Source organism: Phodopus roborovskii, unplaced genomic scaffold, assembly GCF_943737965.1.
Source record: "Phodopus roborovskii unplaced genomic scaffold, PHOROB, whole genome shotgun sequence".
Taxonomy (NCBI): domain Eukaryota; kingdom Metazoa; phylum Chordata; class Mammalia; order Rodentia; family Cricetidae; genus Phodopus; species Phodopus roborovskii.
This window is the reverse complement of record NW_026126470.1, coordinates 501,900-522,480: the sequence shown is the minus strand read 5'-3', so window position 1 is coordinate 522,480 and position 20,581 is coordinate 501,900. Positions and strand designations below refer to the sequence as shown.

The window sequence follows — 20,581 nt, the reverse complement described above, 5'->3', positions numbered from 1 at the left end:
TGTAAACCTAGGCAATTGCGTATGGCTGGCTAAGTCATGCAACCTAGAGGAGAATCTACCACTGCCACTTCCCTCAAACTAGTAAAATGTCTGACTGCCTCCTTAATTCTCATTCTTATACCTTTACAGATAGATGAGTGTGGTTCTCATTCCTCATCAGGGAAGCTTCTTTTCACAGCAGACACAGGCCATTACAGAAAGCCAAAACTGGTCAAAATGCAAAGAATAACTGACCAAGTATCCAGCCCACCTGATAGATCTACAACACAACCCCTACACCTAAGGCTCAGGGAACATCGCAAATGGAGAAGCAGAAAGGCTGTGAGAGCCAGAGGATCAGGACTTCTGCTGCAAGACAGCATCCTCTATTAAGACAGGGAAGCTGCGCCCATGCAATCTCAACAATATGGCTGACTAAACTAGACCTGAACAATGACAGCATCAGTTCCAACGCTAAAGTGGATAGGGGAAATCTCAAAAGGCCCTTCACCAGATGAAGAGCTACAGGCAATTAATGGCTGCTAAGAGAAAGATTTAGTACTTTCCAGGGATGAGCCATCATAGGTTATATAATCTCATGTCAATAGCTACAAACATATATACACAAAAGAAACACTAATGACTGCAGTCAGGATGTAATTTGTAAGAGAAGAATAAATAAAATGAATGGATAAATAAATATTTAAAAAGAAACACATATACATTAGAGGTCATAAATTTGAGGGAGTTAGGGAAAACAATAATTGGAATAATTGGGGAAAACAAGAATAATAATACTAATTGGGGAAACTGAAATAATTAAATAATTAAAAAGAAAAGAATGAGTAGTTAGAATAAATATAAGTTTAAAATTACTCCAGAATTTATTTAAAGCATAGTAATTAAGGCTTATATGCTAAAATAGTTAAAATTGCCGCACTGAATAAGCAAATACACTACCTAAAGCAGGTAATTTTTCTGTTCACCACTGGTGTTACCTGCCATTCCTTGATTTCTGGTTATTTTCTTTCCCACATAGTCCTATTCCAGTTGTCACTCTTGGCAGGAAAAGGCTGAAGTAGAGCTTTTAATCTTCACATGACATTTGCTCATATGCATCATAAGTGCACCAGTGAGAAGTTTGCAGAGGAAACCTCAGTTTCTATGGTTACAACCTGCATTACTCCACACACAGACCGAGCTTGTACTTGATGTTACACATAACAAAGGTTGGCATGTTACCAGGTTCTTTCCAATAACAGAATAGTAATAACAATAATTAGCACACAGCTTGTCTCTGAGAAGCTCTAAATGATTTCTACATAAACACTCAGCTGTTGAGAGGAAGTGGGAAGAGGGTGGCCACAACAGACGCCTACACTCAATGTAGTCTGTGTTCATCTTGTATTTGAGTTGTACTGGGACATAGCTACTAAACGCGATGGCATAGCTGTAAGTCAGTGTATTTTCATCAAGTATTCTGAATTCACCTTTTAAAATGGCTGATTTAAAAAAAAGAGAAGAGAGAAGGAGACCCATTTTCGGGTTGTAGTGATTGTGGTGTTGGTCACCCTGGAGCTGATTAAAAATGTTGAGAAAGGCAAGAAGATTTTTGTTGAGAAGTGTGCCCAGTGCCACTCTGAAGAAAAGGGAGACAAGCATAAGACTGGACCAGATCTCCATGGTCTGTTTGGGAGGAAGACAGATCAGGCCGCTGGATTTGTGTACACAGATGCCAACAAGAACAAAGGCATCACCTGGGGAGAGGACACCCTGATGGAGTATTTGGAGAATCCCAAAAAATACATTCCTGAAACAAAAATTATCTTCGATGGAATTAAGAAGGGCAAGAGGGCAGATCTAAATAGCTTATCTTAAAAAGGCTGCTAGATGAGTAATTCCACTGTCTTATTTATTACAAAACAAACGTCTCTTGGCTTTTAATATGTACCATAATTTAATTCATACACCAAAATTCAGATCATGAGTGGCTAACAATGTTTTTGTTGAGCAGTCCTGATTTAAGTAAAACTGACTTGTAGTAAAGAGGGTATGACCTTTTTAAAATAGCAATTCCAGATGCATACACACTATCACTGCTCTCCCTTTCTCAAAATAGAACTGGACTTAATTACTAATGTTCTGCTTACCACAACGATGGGGGTGTCACCTCAAACCTACTAAATGGTTTTATACTTAAAAGTATAAAACTGGGCATATGAGTATATCTAAACACTGGGAAAATTTTGTCACTGTCATAGAAACAAGAAGACTCACATGTGTTTCAGTTTGTATTCACTGGCCTGTTACAGGCAATGTCTATTCCTGACTTGAAGATGTCATTTTAATTAGAACTCCCTAAGTCAAAGGGTGCTGCCTTTCTATCATTAAAAGGCACTTACTGTGGTCTATGTATAATAGCAAATAAAGAGTATTTATCATGTCTTTAGAGTTGATCTGTAAAGTTAAAATGCTGTTAGAAACCAGCAATTTAGAGCTTACTTTCTATTCTTAATTATCTAAGACTAAGTTGTAATCCAGAATTGTTCTTAAACATCCATTCAGAAACACACAAACTGGAACTTCTTATGTGTGATTGCTGGTGGCAGGCACTCTTTGCCAACTTATTTAAATGGGAAGATTTTAAAAAGGCGATAGTTCATAAGTTTTCAACAGTAGGAAGATAATTATAAGCAATCACAGACTGAAAAAAAAGAGAGAATGAAGAAGAGCTTTGGACTCATCCTTAAACTAACTAAATGACGAGGCTGATCAAATGCTTTGGCCACAGTGCTGCTGGCCACAGGATCATTCCAGCATTTCCAGGATAGAAGGATTCAGAAGCTTCAATGACAGCAATAGCTTCTAATAGATTTTTTTTAATTAGCAGCAAAAAGAAAGGCATTAAAAAAATGTTACCACTTATTACCAGGCATTGGATTATGGATTTTACTCAAATCTAAACATCAATCCAAAAAGACATACATTCTTATCCCTGTGTCAAAGACACAAGGAACTTGCCAGGGTAACTCAGTGTGCTAGCAACACAGATGAAAGCTGAATCCAGGTCTGGTTATAATGTTTATGCTTATTCTAAACATAAGAATTTGAGGCAATCGACAAAAAAAGAATTGATTTTTCAGAGGGTATAGCAAAGCCACCCAGAAATTTCACTACTTGTAAGGAACTTGAGACAAGCTAGGTTCACTGAATAGATTCTAGAAACAAACAGAAATATTTTACTATCATTATTCACTTTTAGTACAAGACCCAAAAAGTACAAATTATAATTTGACAGTTTCTTAAGCTACTCACAATAGAGCTACTTTCTTAATTACATAAATATATACCAATATAACTCCAGTCTGATAGCTAGGAAATCAGCATAGGACTAACCCAGACCCCCTGAATGTGGGTGTTAGTTAAGAGGACTGGGCAGTGTATGGGGCCTCTAGCAATGGATCAGTATTTATCCCTAGTATAGGGATGGACTTTGGGAGCCCATTCCACATAGAGGGATACTCTCTCAGCCTGCACACATGAGAGAGAGCATAGGCCCTGATCCAAATGATATGACACTTTGAAGATTCCCCATAGAGGCGTCACGCTCCCTGGGGAGCAGAAAAGGGATGGGATGTGGATTGGTGGGAAGGACAGGGGAGGAAGAGAGGGTGCAGGAACTGGGACTGACATGTAAAACAAGCCTGTTTCAAATTTAAATTTAAAAAAAAAAAATCAAAGAAAAAATTACATATACTAATATAGTTTGTATCTTATGGAAAGTAACATAAATTTCCACAAATGGTGCTTAAATTATAACACTTTTGTTTATATTATATTTTATGTGCAGAAAATTTTCACTTTCATACTTAAAAAATAATCTGATGAGGCTGGAAGATGGCTCAAAGGTAGAGATCAGGATGCTCTACCAGAGGACCAGGGTTTGATTCCCAGTATTCACATAGCAGCTCACAACTAACTGTAACTACAGTCCCAGGGGACTCGGCACCCTCTTTTCATCTCATTGGGCACAGCACAGGGTGCACACACATACATACAAGCAAAACAGCTACATACATACATAGATAAAACATAAAATTTTAAATAATAATGTAACAATTTTATAAAGTAGTATATGCATTCTAAATTAACTCCCTTTTTACAGTTCAGGAAAATTAAGCTCAAGGTTAAATGTCATGAACATTAATTGAGATCTATGCATTGAGAGAGAATATAAAGATAAATATGGCACAACACCTCTCCTTGAGTAAAATGCTTTTAGTCTACTAGAACAGGCAGAAACAAACACTTGCAAAATAATGTGATAAATGCATTTCTGAAATCTCTAATTACACACTCAGTCTACTATCTGGATAATAATATTGAAATTCTCTTTTAATTAATTTTTGTTATATTTGTTTTATTTTATGTGCATGACTATTTTGCTTGCTTGCATGTATGTATGTATCTATGTATGTATGTATGTATGTATGTATGCATGCCAGTTGAGTGCCCTGTGTTTATAAAGGTCAGAAGAGGGCATTTGATCCCCTGAAACTAGAGGTATGGATGGTTGTGAGCTGTCATGTGGGTGCTGGGAACCAAGCCCAAGTCCTCTAGGTGCCTTTAACCATTGAGTCATCTCTCAAGCCCAGCTCTGAAATACTTGTTTGGAGAAGGGACAGTTTTTAAAAAAGGCTGTCATGGCTGGCTTTAATTGTCAATTTGACATAATCTAGAAACACATGGGAAGAGTGTCTCAATGAAGAACTATCATGGGTGGGTGGGTTAGCCTGTGGGCGTATCTGTGGCAGATGGTCATGACTGTTTTAACTGCTATGGTAAGGCACCATTCCATAGGCAGGGCGTCCTGAGCTATTGTAAGAGTAGAAAAAGCAAACGAACACAAGCAAATGAGCACACATGAGCATACATGCACTTACTTTCCCTGGTCTTGACTATGGACGTGGTGTGATACGCTGCTCCAAACTCCTGTCACTGTGCCTTACCCACTATGACAGAATATAACCTGGAATTATGAACTAAAAGAAAACCTTTTCCCCTAAGTAGCTTTTGCCAGGATATCCCATCACAGCAACAGAAAGGAGTAGAACTAATTATATAAGTTATCTTTGATATTTCATGAATCAGAACACAGATATGAAAAATTCAGAAGTCGATAAGAAACAAAGAGTTTTAAAAAGATACTATCTATTAGAATTATTAATGAGAAACCATAAGTATAAGGCTTAAAGTAAAAATACAAGCTTGAAGAAGATAGTTGTAGGAGACGGAGAAAGACAATTAAGATCAGAACAAATTTTTGCTAAAACAAAAGCTCTGGATTCTGCAGACTGAAAGCAGAAAATAAGTCTGACTAGTCCATAGCAAGTGAATATTTTTTTTAAAAATCTAGAAGTCAACCTCGATGGTTCACACAGTTAAGTCCAGCACTCAAGAGAAGACAAAGGGTCACAAATTCAAGACCTGGGCTGAAGTTCTCTGTCTCCAAAAAAAAAAAAAAAAAAATCCAGCAGAATTTATTGAGCATCTTCTAGCTTTTTTGACAAAGTATTTCTTAGTTCTAGTCCACACAAGACCCCCCTCCTAGTGTCTGAAACAGAACAACTTAACATCTACTTTGAGTAGTAAAGTAAGCTGCACCTGTTAATGGAATTCGGCTACTGCAAATCATTCTTATCAGCAGTGTGTTCATCCATTTGTTCAATAAATATCTACTGAGCTGTAAGGTTCAGTTTTCCCAGTATAAACATGGTGAGTAAGGATGGGTGGGTGGATGGATATGGGTGGATTCCAGAGAAATGTGCAGACAGATGGGTGGAAGGATAGACAGGAAGAGAAAAGAAGAGAGAAGTGGAATTTCCATTATACCAGATAAATGAATATGATACTAAAGCTTGGAACTAAAGTTTCATTCAATGTTTACATCCATGTTCCCAAAATTCAAGAATGGACTTTTAATTCTGATTATGAGCCATGAGTAGATACTTCCAAAGCCATTCTACCCAGCAGAGTAAAGTCACACCAGCCATTAAAGCACATTTATCTTATATTCATGATAATGTATCTGGGAGTAAAGATCAGGTACGCGAGAATAAATATATATTTTTAGTAAAGTTATCACTAGACATACCTTTTGGACAAAAAGCTCTTGTGATGATTTACATTCTGACAAGACTCTAAGCTGCCATCAGATGACGAAGAAAGTTGCTCTGACTTCGGGTTGGCTGTACCACTCAAACTGGCCTCAGTTATAGGTGGGATCTTTAAGTATTTTCTTCCTAACTCCGTTCGGAGGATATCCGTCAATATAACTCTGGGGATCCTGCCACATAGAATGACAAACACTGTACTGTACTAGAGTTTTGGGGGGGAGGCGGAGAAGAAAAAGAAAAGAAGAAAATGTACCCCATGAAGTTGAATTTTCAAACGTTGCTGTCACTTGGCACAAGTAAGCTCTCTTAGAATTGTAACAGTCAGGAAATTAACACACGGATACTCAAAATTTGGGATTGACAGTGTCTTTTGTTTCTAAAAGTTCTGTTGTTTACAAACTGTGGGACAGATTATCAGCATATAACTATATCTTTAACATTACTAACAGATATTATGGCAATACTTAAATGTTTAATCAATTTTTCACAAAAAAATGCTTTTTTCTTTTCTAGCATTTATGAAAAACATATCACTATAAACCAATTCATAAAATTTATGTTTTCATCTAGCAGAAAGGTCCTTGATAAACACTTGTGATCATCAAATGGCAAACGCTACATCCAATAAGAAAGACAATATCCAAATTACATCCACTGTAATGCTAGATTCCACAAATGAAACAGCACATATACTTATGATCATGTTTGTGTTAATATTATAATAGCATTGTTAGTGAGCTGATAGGTTAAATATTTAGAAATGCATAATGTATGCAACTTAGAAGTTGGTGGACTCTACATCAGATATACTGTATGTCTTGTACCTTCATAATAAAAAACCAATAACAAAATCTGTTTGTTACTCAACTTCTACTGTCAACAAGTGATGTGTGCCACACTACAAAGATTTCAAGGCTACTTTTTTGACTAGCATGTACAAGGTCTAGGGTTTGACTCCAGCATGGTAGGAGGAGCCAAGACAACAACATTTGACCCTGACTTATTCAAGCCAATTGTTTTCAAAATCTTTTTTAGATTTTGCTACTGTATTTTTAAAATATGTATTTAGCTATTTTACTTGTGTATGGTAGAAAGCCAGAAAAGGGCACCAGCTACCCTAGAACTAGAGTCACAGATGACTGGAAGACAACTGGTGTGGGTACCGGGAACCAAACCTGGGTCCTCTGTAAGAGTAGCAAATGCTCTTACTCACTAAGCCTTCTTTCTAGCCAACTATTACTTTTGTCTTATTGTGTTTTGTTTTAGGACAGGTTTTCATTATGTTGTTCAAGCCGGCCCCAAACTTGAGAATGAAGCCATTTGGCTTCAGCCCCTCCAGTAGCAGAGTACAGAGTACAAGTGTTTGCTGCCAAACCTGGATAGTTACTGTTTTTTAAAGTATTCTTGTTTCTCCTTTATTGGATGTCCTACCTCCCCTTGACTATTACAAATATGTAGCTAATACATTTCGCTGATATTTTGTGGAAACAAAGGATATATTTTCAAAAGGCTTAAGTGTTTTTGCTTAAATAAAAATGTCTTCACTGAATTTTGTTAAATATTCAGAAGTACTATTTACTTTCATTATATAAAGACACTGTGTTCCTTTCACTATATTCTAGACCATATAAAAGGCTTAAAAGAACTTTGGGACTAGAGAGATGGCCTGACAACCTGAGTTCAATCCCTTGATCTCACATCAAGGTGGATGGTGAGCATCAACTCCCAAAAGTTGCCCTCTGACACCCACAGATGTGCTGTAGTACATGCATGCTAATAAATCACATATCATACACACATACACATTTACAACTACATATGAAATTACAGACAGTAACTTTAAATTAGTTTTCTATTGTAAACACTGAGCATTCCAACCTCAGAGTGTTGAGTGATGTGACCAACCAAGTCTTCTGATTAGCTCTTCCCTGAAAGCCTGATGACTTTGGGTATTTGCTTCTTTCATTCTGTAACAGTGGGTTATGGATAACTAAGTACTTGTACAAGTCAGAACTTCAGGAAATCCTTAAATATCTATTTCTAGTCCAACCACCATAAAAGTGATTAAACAATTTCTATGATCTAAAAACAAAGCTGATAGTAAGTACAGTTCCCTTAAATCGGGGATTAAGAAGGATAAACAGAAGTCTACCACCTAGTGCACGCTGCTTTGGAAGAATTTTTCATTATTGCACCATTAAACCTAAGTGTCCTACTACTATTGTCTGCTTTGTACTCTTGATGCCTGAAAGAATTATCCTTTGAAGCATTAGATTGAAAAGAAATACTACATTTGAAGTGGTGGGAGCAATGAAGAATGCAAAGAAATCATGAGACTCCCTTTATGTGATCCTATCCTATGTACTGTTCTAAAATAAAATTCAACTGTGACTCTCAACACTTTAAGAAGAATACTGAGCCAGGCAGTGGGGGCACAGGCCTTTACTCCCAGCACTTGAGCGGCAGAGGCAGATGGATCTCTGTGAGTTCAAAGCAAGCCTGGTCCACAAAGTGAATTATAGTACAGCCAGGGCTACACAGAGAAACCCAGCCTCAGAAAACAAAAACAAAACAGAAAAAAGAAAAATACTGATCTGGGCATGTGGCCTATGCCTTTAATTCCAATACTGAGGAAGCAGAGGCAAAGAGATCTCTAGGAGTACTAGGCTACCCTAGTCTATACAGTGAGACCCATCTCTCAGAAGAAAAAAAAGAAAAAGTTGGAGTATGACAGATATGCACTTAAAGTTATCATCATATTTTTCCAAGGAAATACTTTAGTGTATATAGAATTGTATTTACTTCTGCTGGGTGGTGGTGGCACACACATTTAATCCTCATACACAGAGGCAGATGGATCTCTGAGTTCAAGGCCAACCTGGTCTGCAGCATAGGTTCCTGGACAGCCAGGACCACAAAACACTAAACTGATAACTCATTTTGAAAAATCAATAAAGTGTTTCCCATTATACAGAAAGTGAGTGCAAAAGCTGTACGGTATAAGGAGAAATTTTTGGGTACATAGGAGATAAATCAAAGAAATGCCAACTATCATTTCATATCTGTTTAAATACATGACAGTAGCATAATTTAAAGATGGCTTCAAGTGTTCAGTACCTAAAATAAGCTTTTTTTTTTTTTTTTTTTCAAAATAAAGGGGTTGTGTATAAAGAATTTTAGTGCTAAACAATGCTGAAAAGGACAAACTGACCTAAAAATCAGCAAGGAAAGAATATTGCTCAGAATTTTCTTTTGAATAATAAATGATCGTCCAGTTCTCGTTAGCGTGTTTGGGACCTCTGGCTCAGCCACTCATACACCCCTGGCTGACTCCTATCAGTTGACGGTCCACCCCTATGAGGGAGACTGATCAGGCAGCTTCAGCATAAATGTTCATGGAGTGGTCAGGAAAGAGCCACCGAATCAACGCTGGGAAATGATGGGGCAAGTGACGCTGTGGCCAGAGGACCCCGCATCCTGTTCTCATACTGTTTGCCATGCTAGTAGAGTTCGAAGAAAGAAAAAAAATCAAAAAGAAGGGGGAACTGAAAGTTTGGAAAGATAAATGTAAGCTGAGTACAAAGTATAAGTCAAATAACAAACTCAGAATTCTTTCCTAGAACAGAAAAACCAAAATCCAAACAAAAAATTTTTTGAAAGGTTAGGCATCAAACACTAGAAGCTGCATTCCCTGAGGTGATACAGAAATGGAATGTCCCCAAGGCTGTCAAAATGTTCAAGGCCTATCCCAATGTGTCCCTAACACTGCTTTTCAACCAGAAAGCACGCTACTACTATGTGAATAAATGCCTCAGAACAAAGTAAAGAAAAAGGAGACCTCCAAAGACTAATGGGCTAAGTAACATATAAAAGAGGTAGTAAGGCCCAATTCCTAGTTCACTGCAGAGAAAAACACTAAGACTCCGAAGGGTGAAAGGGTCAAAAAAAGGCCCCATGGCACCAGAATTATGAGCTCAGGCTGTGGGTGCTCACAGCGTAGGTCAGAGATCTGATTCTACCACCAAGTAACACTTGTTTTAGGAGAGCTACTTATCAAAATTTCTATTTCTGAACACTGACCACCTCATCTATAAAAGGAGAAGAGTATCTACCCTCCACAGTGAGAATTAGACAAAATATTATATTGAAAGTAATTGGCACAACTGCTAGCATGTATTATTTTCAAAGTCAAGCTTGCATACCAAGTGCTTTCACCCAATGGCCATCCCACTGGCCTACAACTTTAAGAGAGCCACGGATTTCCTTCTCTGTCTCTGTCTGTGTGTGTCTCTGTCTCTGTCTCTCTCTCCCAGTATCCACCTCTATGTGTGTATGTGCATGCATGCATGTATGTAAGTATGTGTAGGTATATGTGTGTATTCATGTGTAGTGGATACATGTGGGTGAGTGTGTGCATATGTGTGCATGTGCATGAATGTGGAGGTCAGGGCACAACCGCAGACGTTGTCCATCAAGATCTGTACACATTATTTTTTACACAAAGTCCCTTGCTTGGGACCTAGGGCTTGTCAATTAAGCTAGGCTGGCTGGCCAGTGAGCCCCAGTGATCCTCCAACTTCCCAGTGCTGGGGCTGCAAACACACACCACTACACCCCACTTTTTACATGGATGCTGGGGTCAGAATCAGGCCCTCATGCTCACATGACAAGACATTCTACCAACTGTGCTATGTCCCTAGCCCCAAGATTCACAGATTTCTTTTTCCTTTTACAAAGCTGAATTTTAAGTAAGTAAGTCAAACTATCACTCAATTAGAATGTTACTGGCCTAAAAAAAATTATAAGGGAATCACAGTATTTGGAATGTGTTGCATTTTTTTGTTTCAAATGTATTATTTAAGTAAAATAATAAATACACCATTTAGACAAATCCCAAGTATCATTAGCTCTCCTTAAGAGAATATGAATATATTATGTCCTGTCCATCACTAATAATCTTTGCTGCTCATAAACAAAAGCAGGAGTGGGTTCCTTTGTGTGTGTCCCACTCCGCTCCTGCTGACCAAGGCTAATAAATGTCTGGAAATTTTCAACCAGGAAAACAGATGTGAACCAGATCTGGAAACGAGCTCTACAGTAAAATGTATTAACATGTCCTTTAGAAAGAGTCAAACACATCAGAAGAATCATATTTTAAAGCAAGCCCCATTGCTTTTTGATTTTTTTTTTTAAATGTACACTGAACACACTGCTAATTTGGTGTTTCTATAATTCCCAACTGTTTTTATTTTCACTATATTATATAGTTGATTTGAACCATGTGTTCTATTTGTCCTATTAGTCTTATCTGAGAATCAAAAGGTCTGTCTTTATATAAAAGATAAAATATTTGGTTCACTGCCCATATATACCAGGATGAAAGCAAAATTTCTAACAAAAAGTCATTTGTGTAATTGAACAAGTAATTTTTGTTTATTTAAAAGTCAAACTTTAGGACAAAATTTAAAGCAAAAGTAATTTTTTATCTTTTTATTTTTCTGAAATAATATGTCCTAGCAGGGTATGAGTGAAAATAAGGCAAAAGGCCTCATGTCAAACTATATTCCTCCAAAGTTATACCCAAAAGAGTTCTCCAATTTCCTTATTTGAGGCTTATAATCTTTTTTCCTGGTTGTCATCAAAATTACAGAGCTGAAAATTCACTCTGACGGAGGAAAATGCATATCAATAAAGGTTTGAAGATACATCTCTGATAAGAAGTAATTGGGTTTTTTTATTCAACAAATACTTATTATTCAGCATATGCCTAGTACTATACTAGGAAAAAGGCATAAAGTGTAATGTAGTCTCTATTTTCATAAAGTTTCCCGTCATGGATACAAAGAAGCTAAAAAATAACACCAGGAATGCTATGGTGACTAAGCTATTAAGCAGGATGAAGGGAGGCTATGAGTGTAGCTATGTAAGGCAGGAGTCAAAGATGAATGAGCTCCATGTTCAGAACCAGGAGAAATAAGTAAAATGGAAGCATTCAGTGTGAGATATAAACAGTTCCCCCAGGAACAACAAAAGCGTGGAGGAGCAGACAGATGCAAAAGAGATACAGTCAAAGTGTCAAGCATTAGGGCCCTCATGTGCCATTGTGAAGGATGTGTGGGTCTGCAGACAGATACAAACTAGTAAGTAACAAGGAACATCTCACTTTTAAAATATCAAGAATGACGTTATAAGGAAAAGTGTGTGCACAGGAAGCCCAAACAAGCTATTATCATGATAATAAAGACAACATTATTAGGGCTTAGACTGGAGTGCTGGAAATAGACAGGAAACATCTCAATATATAATTAGTTAGAAATCAAAATAACATAGTTAATGATGGTATGTAAGGGATGAATAAAAGGAGGGGGGGGGGAGTTAAGGGCCATTCCAGTTCTAATTTATAAACCTGAATATATGGGTGGGCCATTCGACAGCAAAGGGATATGGATACAACAATGAGTTGAGAATAAAGATTGTGTTTGTAGTTTGGAATAAGTTTAGTCGACCTAGACTAAATCCAGAGGACTGGATTAGCTGGATGCCAGGAACTGAACTGGGAGGGAAGGAGAAGAGGAAGAAAACTAGAGTCTTCCTGGGACTCGCTATACTGAAGCTTCGGGAACATATCAGTTAGCTGGTAATAGTTCCTGGGGAAAACCACTCTTCAGAAAGAATGGAGCACTACACAGTTATGGAAAGGGATGGGGGAGATGGAGAACTAATGATTTTGTTGTCATCTGGAGGAATATTGAAACTTCCTTTCAAAATAGTCAGAAAAATACCATTTTAGCCATTCTCCTAACTAGCCCTTCACATACCAGCACTGGTAGATATTAGTTCTCCAATACCTCAAAAGATTAATGCTAAAAATAAAAACACTAAGAACAAATAGATTTAAACTTTACCAAACTATGTGTGTCCTGTTTTAAAAAAGTTAAAATTCTATCAAATATGATTTATTAGGACAGTCCCAGTAAACATTTTATGATTTTATCCTTTAAAAGAGGTGTTCTCAGACTGAGTACCATCTGAGGGGCTCACTAGCAGGTATATTTTATTTTGTCAGTAATGCTTATGTACACTAATTATCAAAACTTTGCAAGTGTCCAATTAAAATATCTAAGAATTTATATTATTTAAAAGATTTTTACATCAAAAAAGAAGTGTTCATTTTAGATTTATTGTGTTAGTATTTTATGGCTATGGATAGTTTTGCCTGTGCATAAGGCTGTGCAACATATTCATGCCTAGTGTCCACTGAGGCCAGAGGAGGGCAACAAATCCCCTGGAAATGGAGTTACAATTATAAGCCACTACATGGGTACTGAAAATCCAACGCAGGACCACTGAAAGAGTAGCCAGCGCTCTTAGCCACTGAGCCATCTTGCTAGCCCCAGTTCTTTGTGTGTGTGTGTGTGTGTGTGTGTGTGTGTGTGTGTGTGTGTGTATGTGTGTGTGTGTGTGTGTGAGAGAGAGAGAGAGAGAGAGAGAGAGAGGCTTATGATGCTTGGATATTTTAAGAAAGAACCATTTTTAAAAAAAAAAAAAAAAAAATAACTGCTTAAAATTGGTAGTTTTATCTGGATTGTACCTTAAAGTATTGACTGTCATCCAGATTACAGACCATAGTGGTAGACAGACCTTTATGAGTTCAAGGCCATCCTGGTCTCTATAAGAGGGTTCCAGGCCAGTTGAGGTTACAAAGTGAGGACAAAATGAGAACCTATCTCCAAATAGAAAGAAGGAGAAAATTCTAGATTACAGACCATAACATCAGAGCAGTTCCATGGTAAGGGGCAAATTATTCTGATGCTAAACAATGTACCAAGTCCCTAAGATATTTGAGAGTTAAAACTGTAAATGGAAATATAAAGTATTATATTATAGATTATAAGTTCCTACTAATTCCTACTTTTCAGCAACAAACCCTACATATAATTTAAAAACACACACACACAACAGAGGCTGGAGACCGCGCTCCTCTTGTAGATGACAAGAGTTCAGTTCCCAGCACCCATGTGGCGGATCATACTATCCGTAACTCCAATTCCAGGAGAGCCAACACTTCCTCCAGATGTCTGGGGCTACATGCACATAAACACAAGTACAAATAGTTTTTTTCAAAAAGACCACATTTTTGTGTTACACTTTTAAAAATTAAACTGAGTATTTACTATTGAAAATGTGGAAGTGATATTTTAATATCACTTCTTGTACTAAATCAATGTGTGTAAAATATGAAAACCCTCACAAAGCCAAAAGTGTTGAGAATCCACTCGAAAATATGTTTAAAATATATGCTAAAATTTAGAAAACAAAAAAAAATCAAGCAGGTTGCAGTGGAAGAGCTCCAGGAAGAGAAGTGGAAACACACAGGTTCTCCGGAAGGGAAGTTGGGGGGGAAGGGCGGTGGAGACTTTCACAGTGGAAGGGACAGCAACACAGAAAATGTAAGGGAAGTAAGTAACACCACTGATATTTGAAAAAGCCGTAGGGAATCATGTTGTTTTATGGTTACTCAAAATTACGGGTGTGTATCACGCATGGAAAACTCCTTTTAAACTGTTAGTTAGGAGAATCCAAGAGACTCCAAAACAAACCACTGTCATTGCCACCATTGCCTTCCAGAACTTGAAGGTAAGACTCTTGTGCTGGCCAGGCATGGTGGTGCACACCTATAATCCCAGCACTTGGCAGGCAGAGGCAAGTGGATCTCTTTAAGTTCAATGCCAGCCTGATCTACAGGCTTCAAAGAAATACAGAGAAATGCAGGGAGGGAGGGAGGGAGGGAGGGAGGGAGGGAGGGAAGGAAGGAAGGAAGGAAGGAAGGAAGGAAGGAAGGAAGGAAGGAAGGAAGGAAGGAAGGAAATTGCTGATCCCCACACACCTCAGACACAAGACCTGGAAAAATCCACCGGATCTGACCGGGAAGCCTCCTCCCTTTAGTCCTCACAGCATCTGAAGGTGCTGTGCAAGCTGCCAAGGGAGAAAAGCAATAGTGCTACCCAGCTGCAAAGCCTGCGACTCAGCGATTACCAGCACTGCAAAGAGTTCCCTAAGGATGCAACAACTTGGGAGTAAACACTAGACACATAATTGGACTTAATTAATAAGAGGGAATTCATGCCTGCTACTGTAAACCTAGGCAATTGCGTATGGCTGGCTAAGTCATGCAACCTAGAGGAGAATCTACCACTGCCACTTCCCTCAAACTAGTAAAATGTCTGACTGCCTCCTTAATTCTCATTCTTATACCTTTACAGATAGATGAGTGTGGTTCTCATTCCTCATCAGGGAAGCTTCTTTTCACAGAAGACACAGGCCACTACAGAAAGCCAAAACTGGTCAAAATGCAAAGAATAACTGATCAAGTACCCAGCCCACCTGATACATCTACACCTAAGGCTCAGGGAACATCGCAAATGGAGAAGCAGAAAGGCTGTGAGAGCCAGAGGATCAGGACTTCTGATGCAAGACAGCATCTTCTATTAAGACAGGGAAGCTGCGCCCATGCAACTCAACAATACAGCTGACTAAACTAGACCCACACAGGGTTCCCTGTAGATAAAGAGTTGTAGGTAATTAATAACTGCTAAGAGAGGGCGAATAAGAGTATCAGGACCCCCCAATTGGTTATCCGATACAAAGTGGTCAACCCTAAAAAGCACACACATAGAAGCACACTAAAAGAACTCAGCACGTTGTATTGTATATGCATCCATACATATATATTTGCAATAATAATACTTAAAGAAAGGAAGTCACTATTTGAGAGGGAGTAGGTAGAACCTGAAAGTGTTTGGAGGGCATAAAAAGAGGAGAGGAAATGATGCAAACACAGTACGCATGTAAAATTTTAAAATAATTTTTAAAGTAAAACAAAGAAATGTATGCAAACAAACACGAATATACACATATATTCAAATATGCATATATGTTATCTTTTATATAATAAATTCCTAAAATATAGCATCAATTAACCACAAAGTAAATAAATTAAATGGAAAAAGAAGCCTTTCTTAATCCCTTGTCAATCCCTTTAGTGAAGTACAGAACCATCATTCAATTGAAAATCAGAGTGGAAAACTCTAAGGTTTACGCTAAAATGGAGCATTCTTGTGTGCAGTGATCTTTAAATCATCTCCAACAATCTTGTTTTCAAGAATATTGGATTTATACTATTTCACATGTAGTAAATTTAACAAAATCAATACTAAGTAACATACCTTTCAGATAAATTAAGGCTTTGGTGAAGAGGGTCTAATTTTTGACATGTCTCTATGCTGTCAACAGATGTCGAAGGCAATGAGTCTGATTGCACCTTGCTGGTATCACATAAATTAGCATCATTTCTAGGTAGGGTCTTTCTGAATTTTCGTCCTAAATCCGTCCATAGAACATTCGTCAACATAACTCTGAGATGCCTGTTATATACATAAATAATTAATACATATGGTTCTAAATATTTTATAACACATGAATTTATTACAAACTGTAACAAGTGAGTATCTCCTGGAATTCTGGATTTCACTACTTCATAAAATTTAATTAGTTATAAACATTATAAGTAAAAAAGCAAATGTTTAGCCATTCTCAATGACACATTAAAAAGTAAAGTCTACTTTACTTACACTGGGATTTTCTTCACAATCATATCAGACAACCTATAATTATATCATCCTCACAAATATGTACAGACCTCAACCAATTTATTTTAGCCATATTTAAGCACAGCACAATTTTGGGGGAAAAATTAACCCAATCCCACATGTACAACAAAGCTTAACACAAACTTACAGTGACACTCTTTACAGAGTACATATGGCCTTGTCCATAAAGATGGGTTCTGCTGACTGAGAAATAATGCTCAAGACAAGGGTCTATGGAGAGTGTCTGCGGCAAACATGATAGTAGTCTGGGGGATTTAGGTGAAGCATGGTCCTACAGACATCTATTCCCAGCTTTCTGGGTGAAAAACAGGCAAACATCTCTTTCCTTTGAAGAGACAAGCCTGATGTTTAACCTTCCTGGTTTCCCTAGTGCTTATCTGTGAGTACAAAGACCACATACCCTCAACAAACAACATCAATAGAAAGCCGCACAAATGCGAATAGTTTCCAAATTTTGCTTAATCACATTTGTTAATTTATTCATTATATACAGCATATATATATATATATCCACTATATATATGTATACATATATATATCATATCTAAAAACTTTGTTTAGTCCTCAGACCATTGAATAATTTTTGCAGAGGTATAAGCAGACTACCACATAGGCTTCAAACAATGTCAAATGAAGAATAGCTACAATGTTAATCACAAGTGTTTAATCAGAAGGATCTATTTGTTACCACAGAAACTCTTTTAGACACCATTTCATTAATTAACAAATACAACCATGTTAAGAAACAGAAAACAAAATGCTCACATATTTTCATAATATAGAAAATTTCCAAATTTGAATTTTAAAAATGTTTGGAGCAGCTACTTGGGGATACACAAGAGTACCAGACAACTTAAAGGGGAAAAAAGTCCAAGTCCTAAGGGACCTTCCATGGAATCATGTTAATTTAGAAAAACAAATTAAGGTATGAAAAACACAGAATTAAACTGATATCTCTTTAAGTCAGTAATAATATATTCAAGCAGTATTTATGGAACATTAATAAAATAGCTATACTAGTAGGAGTTAGAGACACGTCCACAAACATGAAATGGTTCTTGCTCAAACCATCATTTAAACTGAGAAGAAATAAGAAGGAGAACCCATACTATCATTTCTTCTGAACCAAGTCAAGAAGGGTTTTGCTATGAAGATGACGGTTACAAATCTGAACATTGATACTCCACACAGGCTCATGTGTCCAAACACCTACAGCTGTTCTGCACGACTATAGGACCTTGCCAGTACATGGAGATCACGAGGAGTCGGCTCTAAAGGTTATAGCCTGGCCCTGCTTTTCGTCCCTGCTCTTTGCTTCCTAGTTCGGCAGTATTCTGAGCAACCTGGCAGCAGCAGCCATGTAGCTGCTCCTTCATCCCTGTCCCACAACATGGACTAACGCTGAAGCCAGGAGCTGGAAAGAAGCCTTTCCTGCCCTGAGCTGCTAACAACCTGTACGCAAAAGTGTTACAGAATGCTAGGCACTCTACCAAAGAAAATGAACAGAAACTGAAAAAAAAAATGTCAAGGAAACATGAATATTCTGGGATAAATAATGCCTGTTCAAGGAGATAAAACAAAATTAATTAATTTGCCTTCCATCCACAAGTTCCCCTCCCTCCCCTCTCACCCCTTATCTGTCCCTCTCCTCCTCTGCTTCTGTTTAGAAAGGGCAGGTCTCCCATGAATATCAACAAAATTGAACATATCAGGTTGCAGTAAGACTAAACACTTCCCTATGTATTAAGGCTGGCAAGTATGAGGAATTGGGTCCCAAAAGTCAGTGAAAGAGTCAGAGATAGACCCCGCTCCCTGTTGGAGTCCTACAAAAGGATCAAGCTATGCAACTATAACACATATTCAGAGGGACGAGGTCAGTCCCAGGCAGGATCAGTTGTCAGTTCAGTCTCTGTGAGCCCCTGTGAGCCCAGGTTAGTTCATCCTGTGAGTTTTCTTGAGGTGTCTTTGATTCCCCCTCTTGCTCCTACACTCCATTCTCCGCCTCTTCTGCAGGACTCCCCAAACTCCAAGGTGGGCTGTGAGTCTGCATCTGATTCTCAGTTGCTGGATGATGCCACTTGATGACAGAAATTAAACTAGTTATCCAAATGTCTACAGTGAAAGGAACTGTGACCAGGATAAGACTGTGCAGTGAGTATTTGGTTGACTATATTAAGGAGTTGAAATTTTTTTAACCTGTATTTACGTGCATTGGTGTTTTGCCTACATGTCTGTCTGTGTGAGGGTGTCGGATGCTCTGGAACAGGAGTTACAGACAGTTGTGAGCTACCATGTGGGTGCTGGAAATTGAATCAGGGCCCTATGGAAAAGCAGCCAGTGCTCTTAAGCCACAGGACTTGAGAGTCTATTATCAACCAGAACTCTATAAGGAATTGAGCTAAAGGCCTCATTCTACATTTTGCCAAAGAATCTAGGGCATTCTGTCTATGCCCTGAAACCTTGAGTAGGGATGCATTTCAAAGTAAGGTATTATTCTGTTTGCCAGCAGAAATTTCAAAAGAAGACAGCATGAGGGCTGTGGCGTGACTATAACTGACTGTTTATGGTTAAGTCTACACTGAATGAAAGCAACCGATAGAGCAGAAAGATAATGGAAAATGTGTTGTTGCTGGGAAAATGGATAAAAGTGAAGTTCCAGGGGAGGATGCTGAGGAAGCAGCTGTACGGTTATTAAAACAGAGCAGCACCATGAAAACAAACAAAAACCTAGCACTCTGCATAGGAAAGGTTTCAGGTAGGCAGGGCTCCTATGGAAAGCTCTAGTGAAAATGCAAATTGATTTTAAAGAAGGGGGCCTAAATGGAAAGTGCCACTGAAGGAATAGCTTGCTCAAACACAGCTGCCATGGGCAGTAAACATAGACCCCAGTCCTGTATCAGCACACAAAGGCTCATTGAGCTGTGGTCCAAGGTCTTCAGGATCCATCTCAAACTGGCAGCACTGTCCATTTATACTGGTTCTACAGGCATGAAAGCTGTGAGAATGCCAGGTGATATGAGGCAGGGGTAGAACCCCTGCAAGCAGGCCCTGAGAATCTGCTGCATGAAGTTTGCAGGTGAAGCCTCTATTGTGATGGAGACTCCAGGATGTGCAGGAAGAAGATCTGTCAAACCCTTTGATGCTGATGTGAATCCAACAGGGAGTCCTGATACTGCATAAAACTGCAACATCTGGCATCTATCCCGCTAGATTTCACACTTGCTCTGATCTGATCTTTCCTTGCCATGACCCCATTCCTCCTTCAGAGAATGAGAATGTTTACTCTGCACCATTATATACTGAGGGGAAAAAAAATGTAATTCGGCTATGACTTTACAGGGGCTCACAGTTAAATTACTTTACACTCAGAAGAAACTTTGGACCTTAGAATGGAATTGGAACAGGTGAAGATAATGGGGATATTTAGAGGTGAACGTAATGCACTTCACATTATTAGATGAAAATGAGACTTTAGGAGTCAGCCTGCCTCTGCCTCCTGAGTGCTGGGACTAAAGGCATGCTCTACCACCACCCGGCCTCAAGTTGCTTCTCAGGAAATTAAGATAATAATAACAAATATAATCTTAAAATTTCACATGGAAGGAGAAAAAGCTGAATAGCTAGAGAAATCTTGAGTAAAAATAACAAAAACTTGGGGTATTACAATACCTGATTTCAAAATATACAAAATGTACAGAGCCACAGATACTGACATAAAAACAGTCGGGTCCATGGAACAAAGTAGAATCTATAAGT

At 38.2% G+C, this 20,581-nt stretch overlaps 1 protein-coding gene across 1 annotated transcript in view; it reads right to left on the bottom strand.

Annotated features, from left to right (window-relative positions):
* Senp7 (SUMO specific peptidase 7) overlaps window positions 1-20,581 on the bottom strand; it is a 99,058-nt gene that overhangs the window by 44,029 nt on the left and 34,448 nt on the right. Inside the window, exons 5-6 of the mRNA XM_051191690.1 lie at window positions 16,382-16,579; window positions 6,134-6,325 (exon numbers count right to left, since the gene is read on the bottom strand). Coding sequence (XP_051047647.1) covers window positions 6,134-6,325; window positions 16,382-16,579 — 390 coding nt within the window. The remainder of the gene's footprint in view (window positions 1-6,133; window positions 6,326-16,381; window positions 16,580-20,581) is intronic.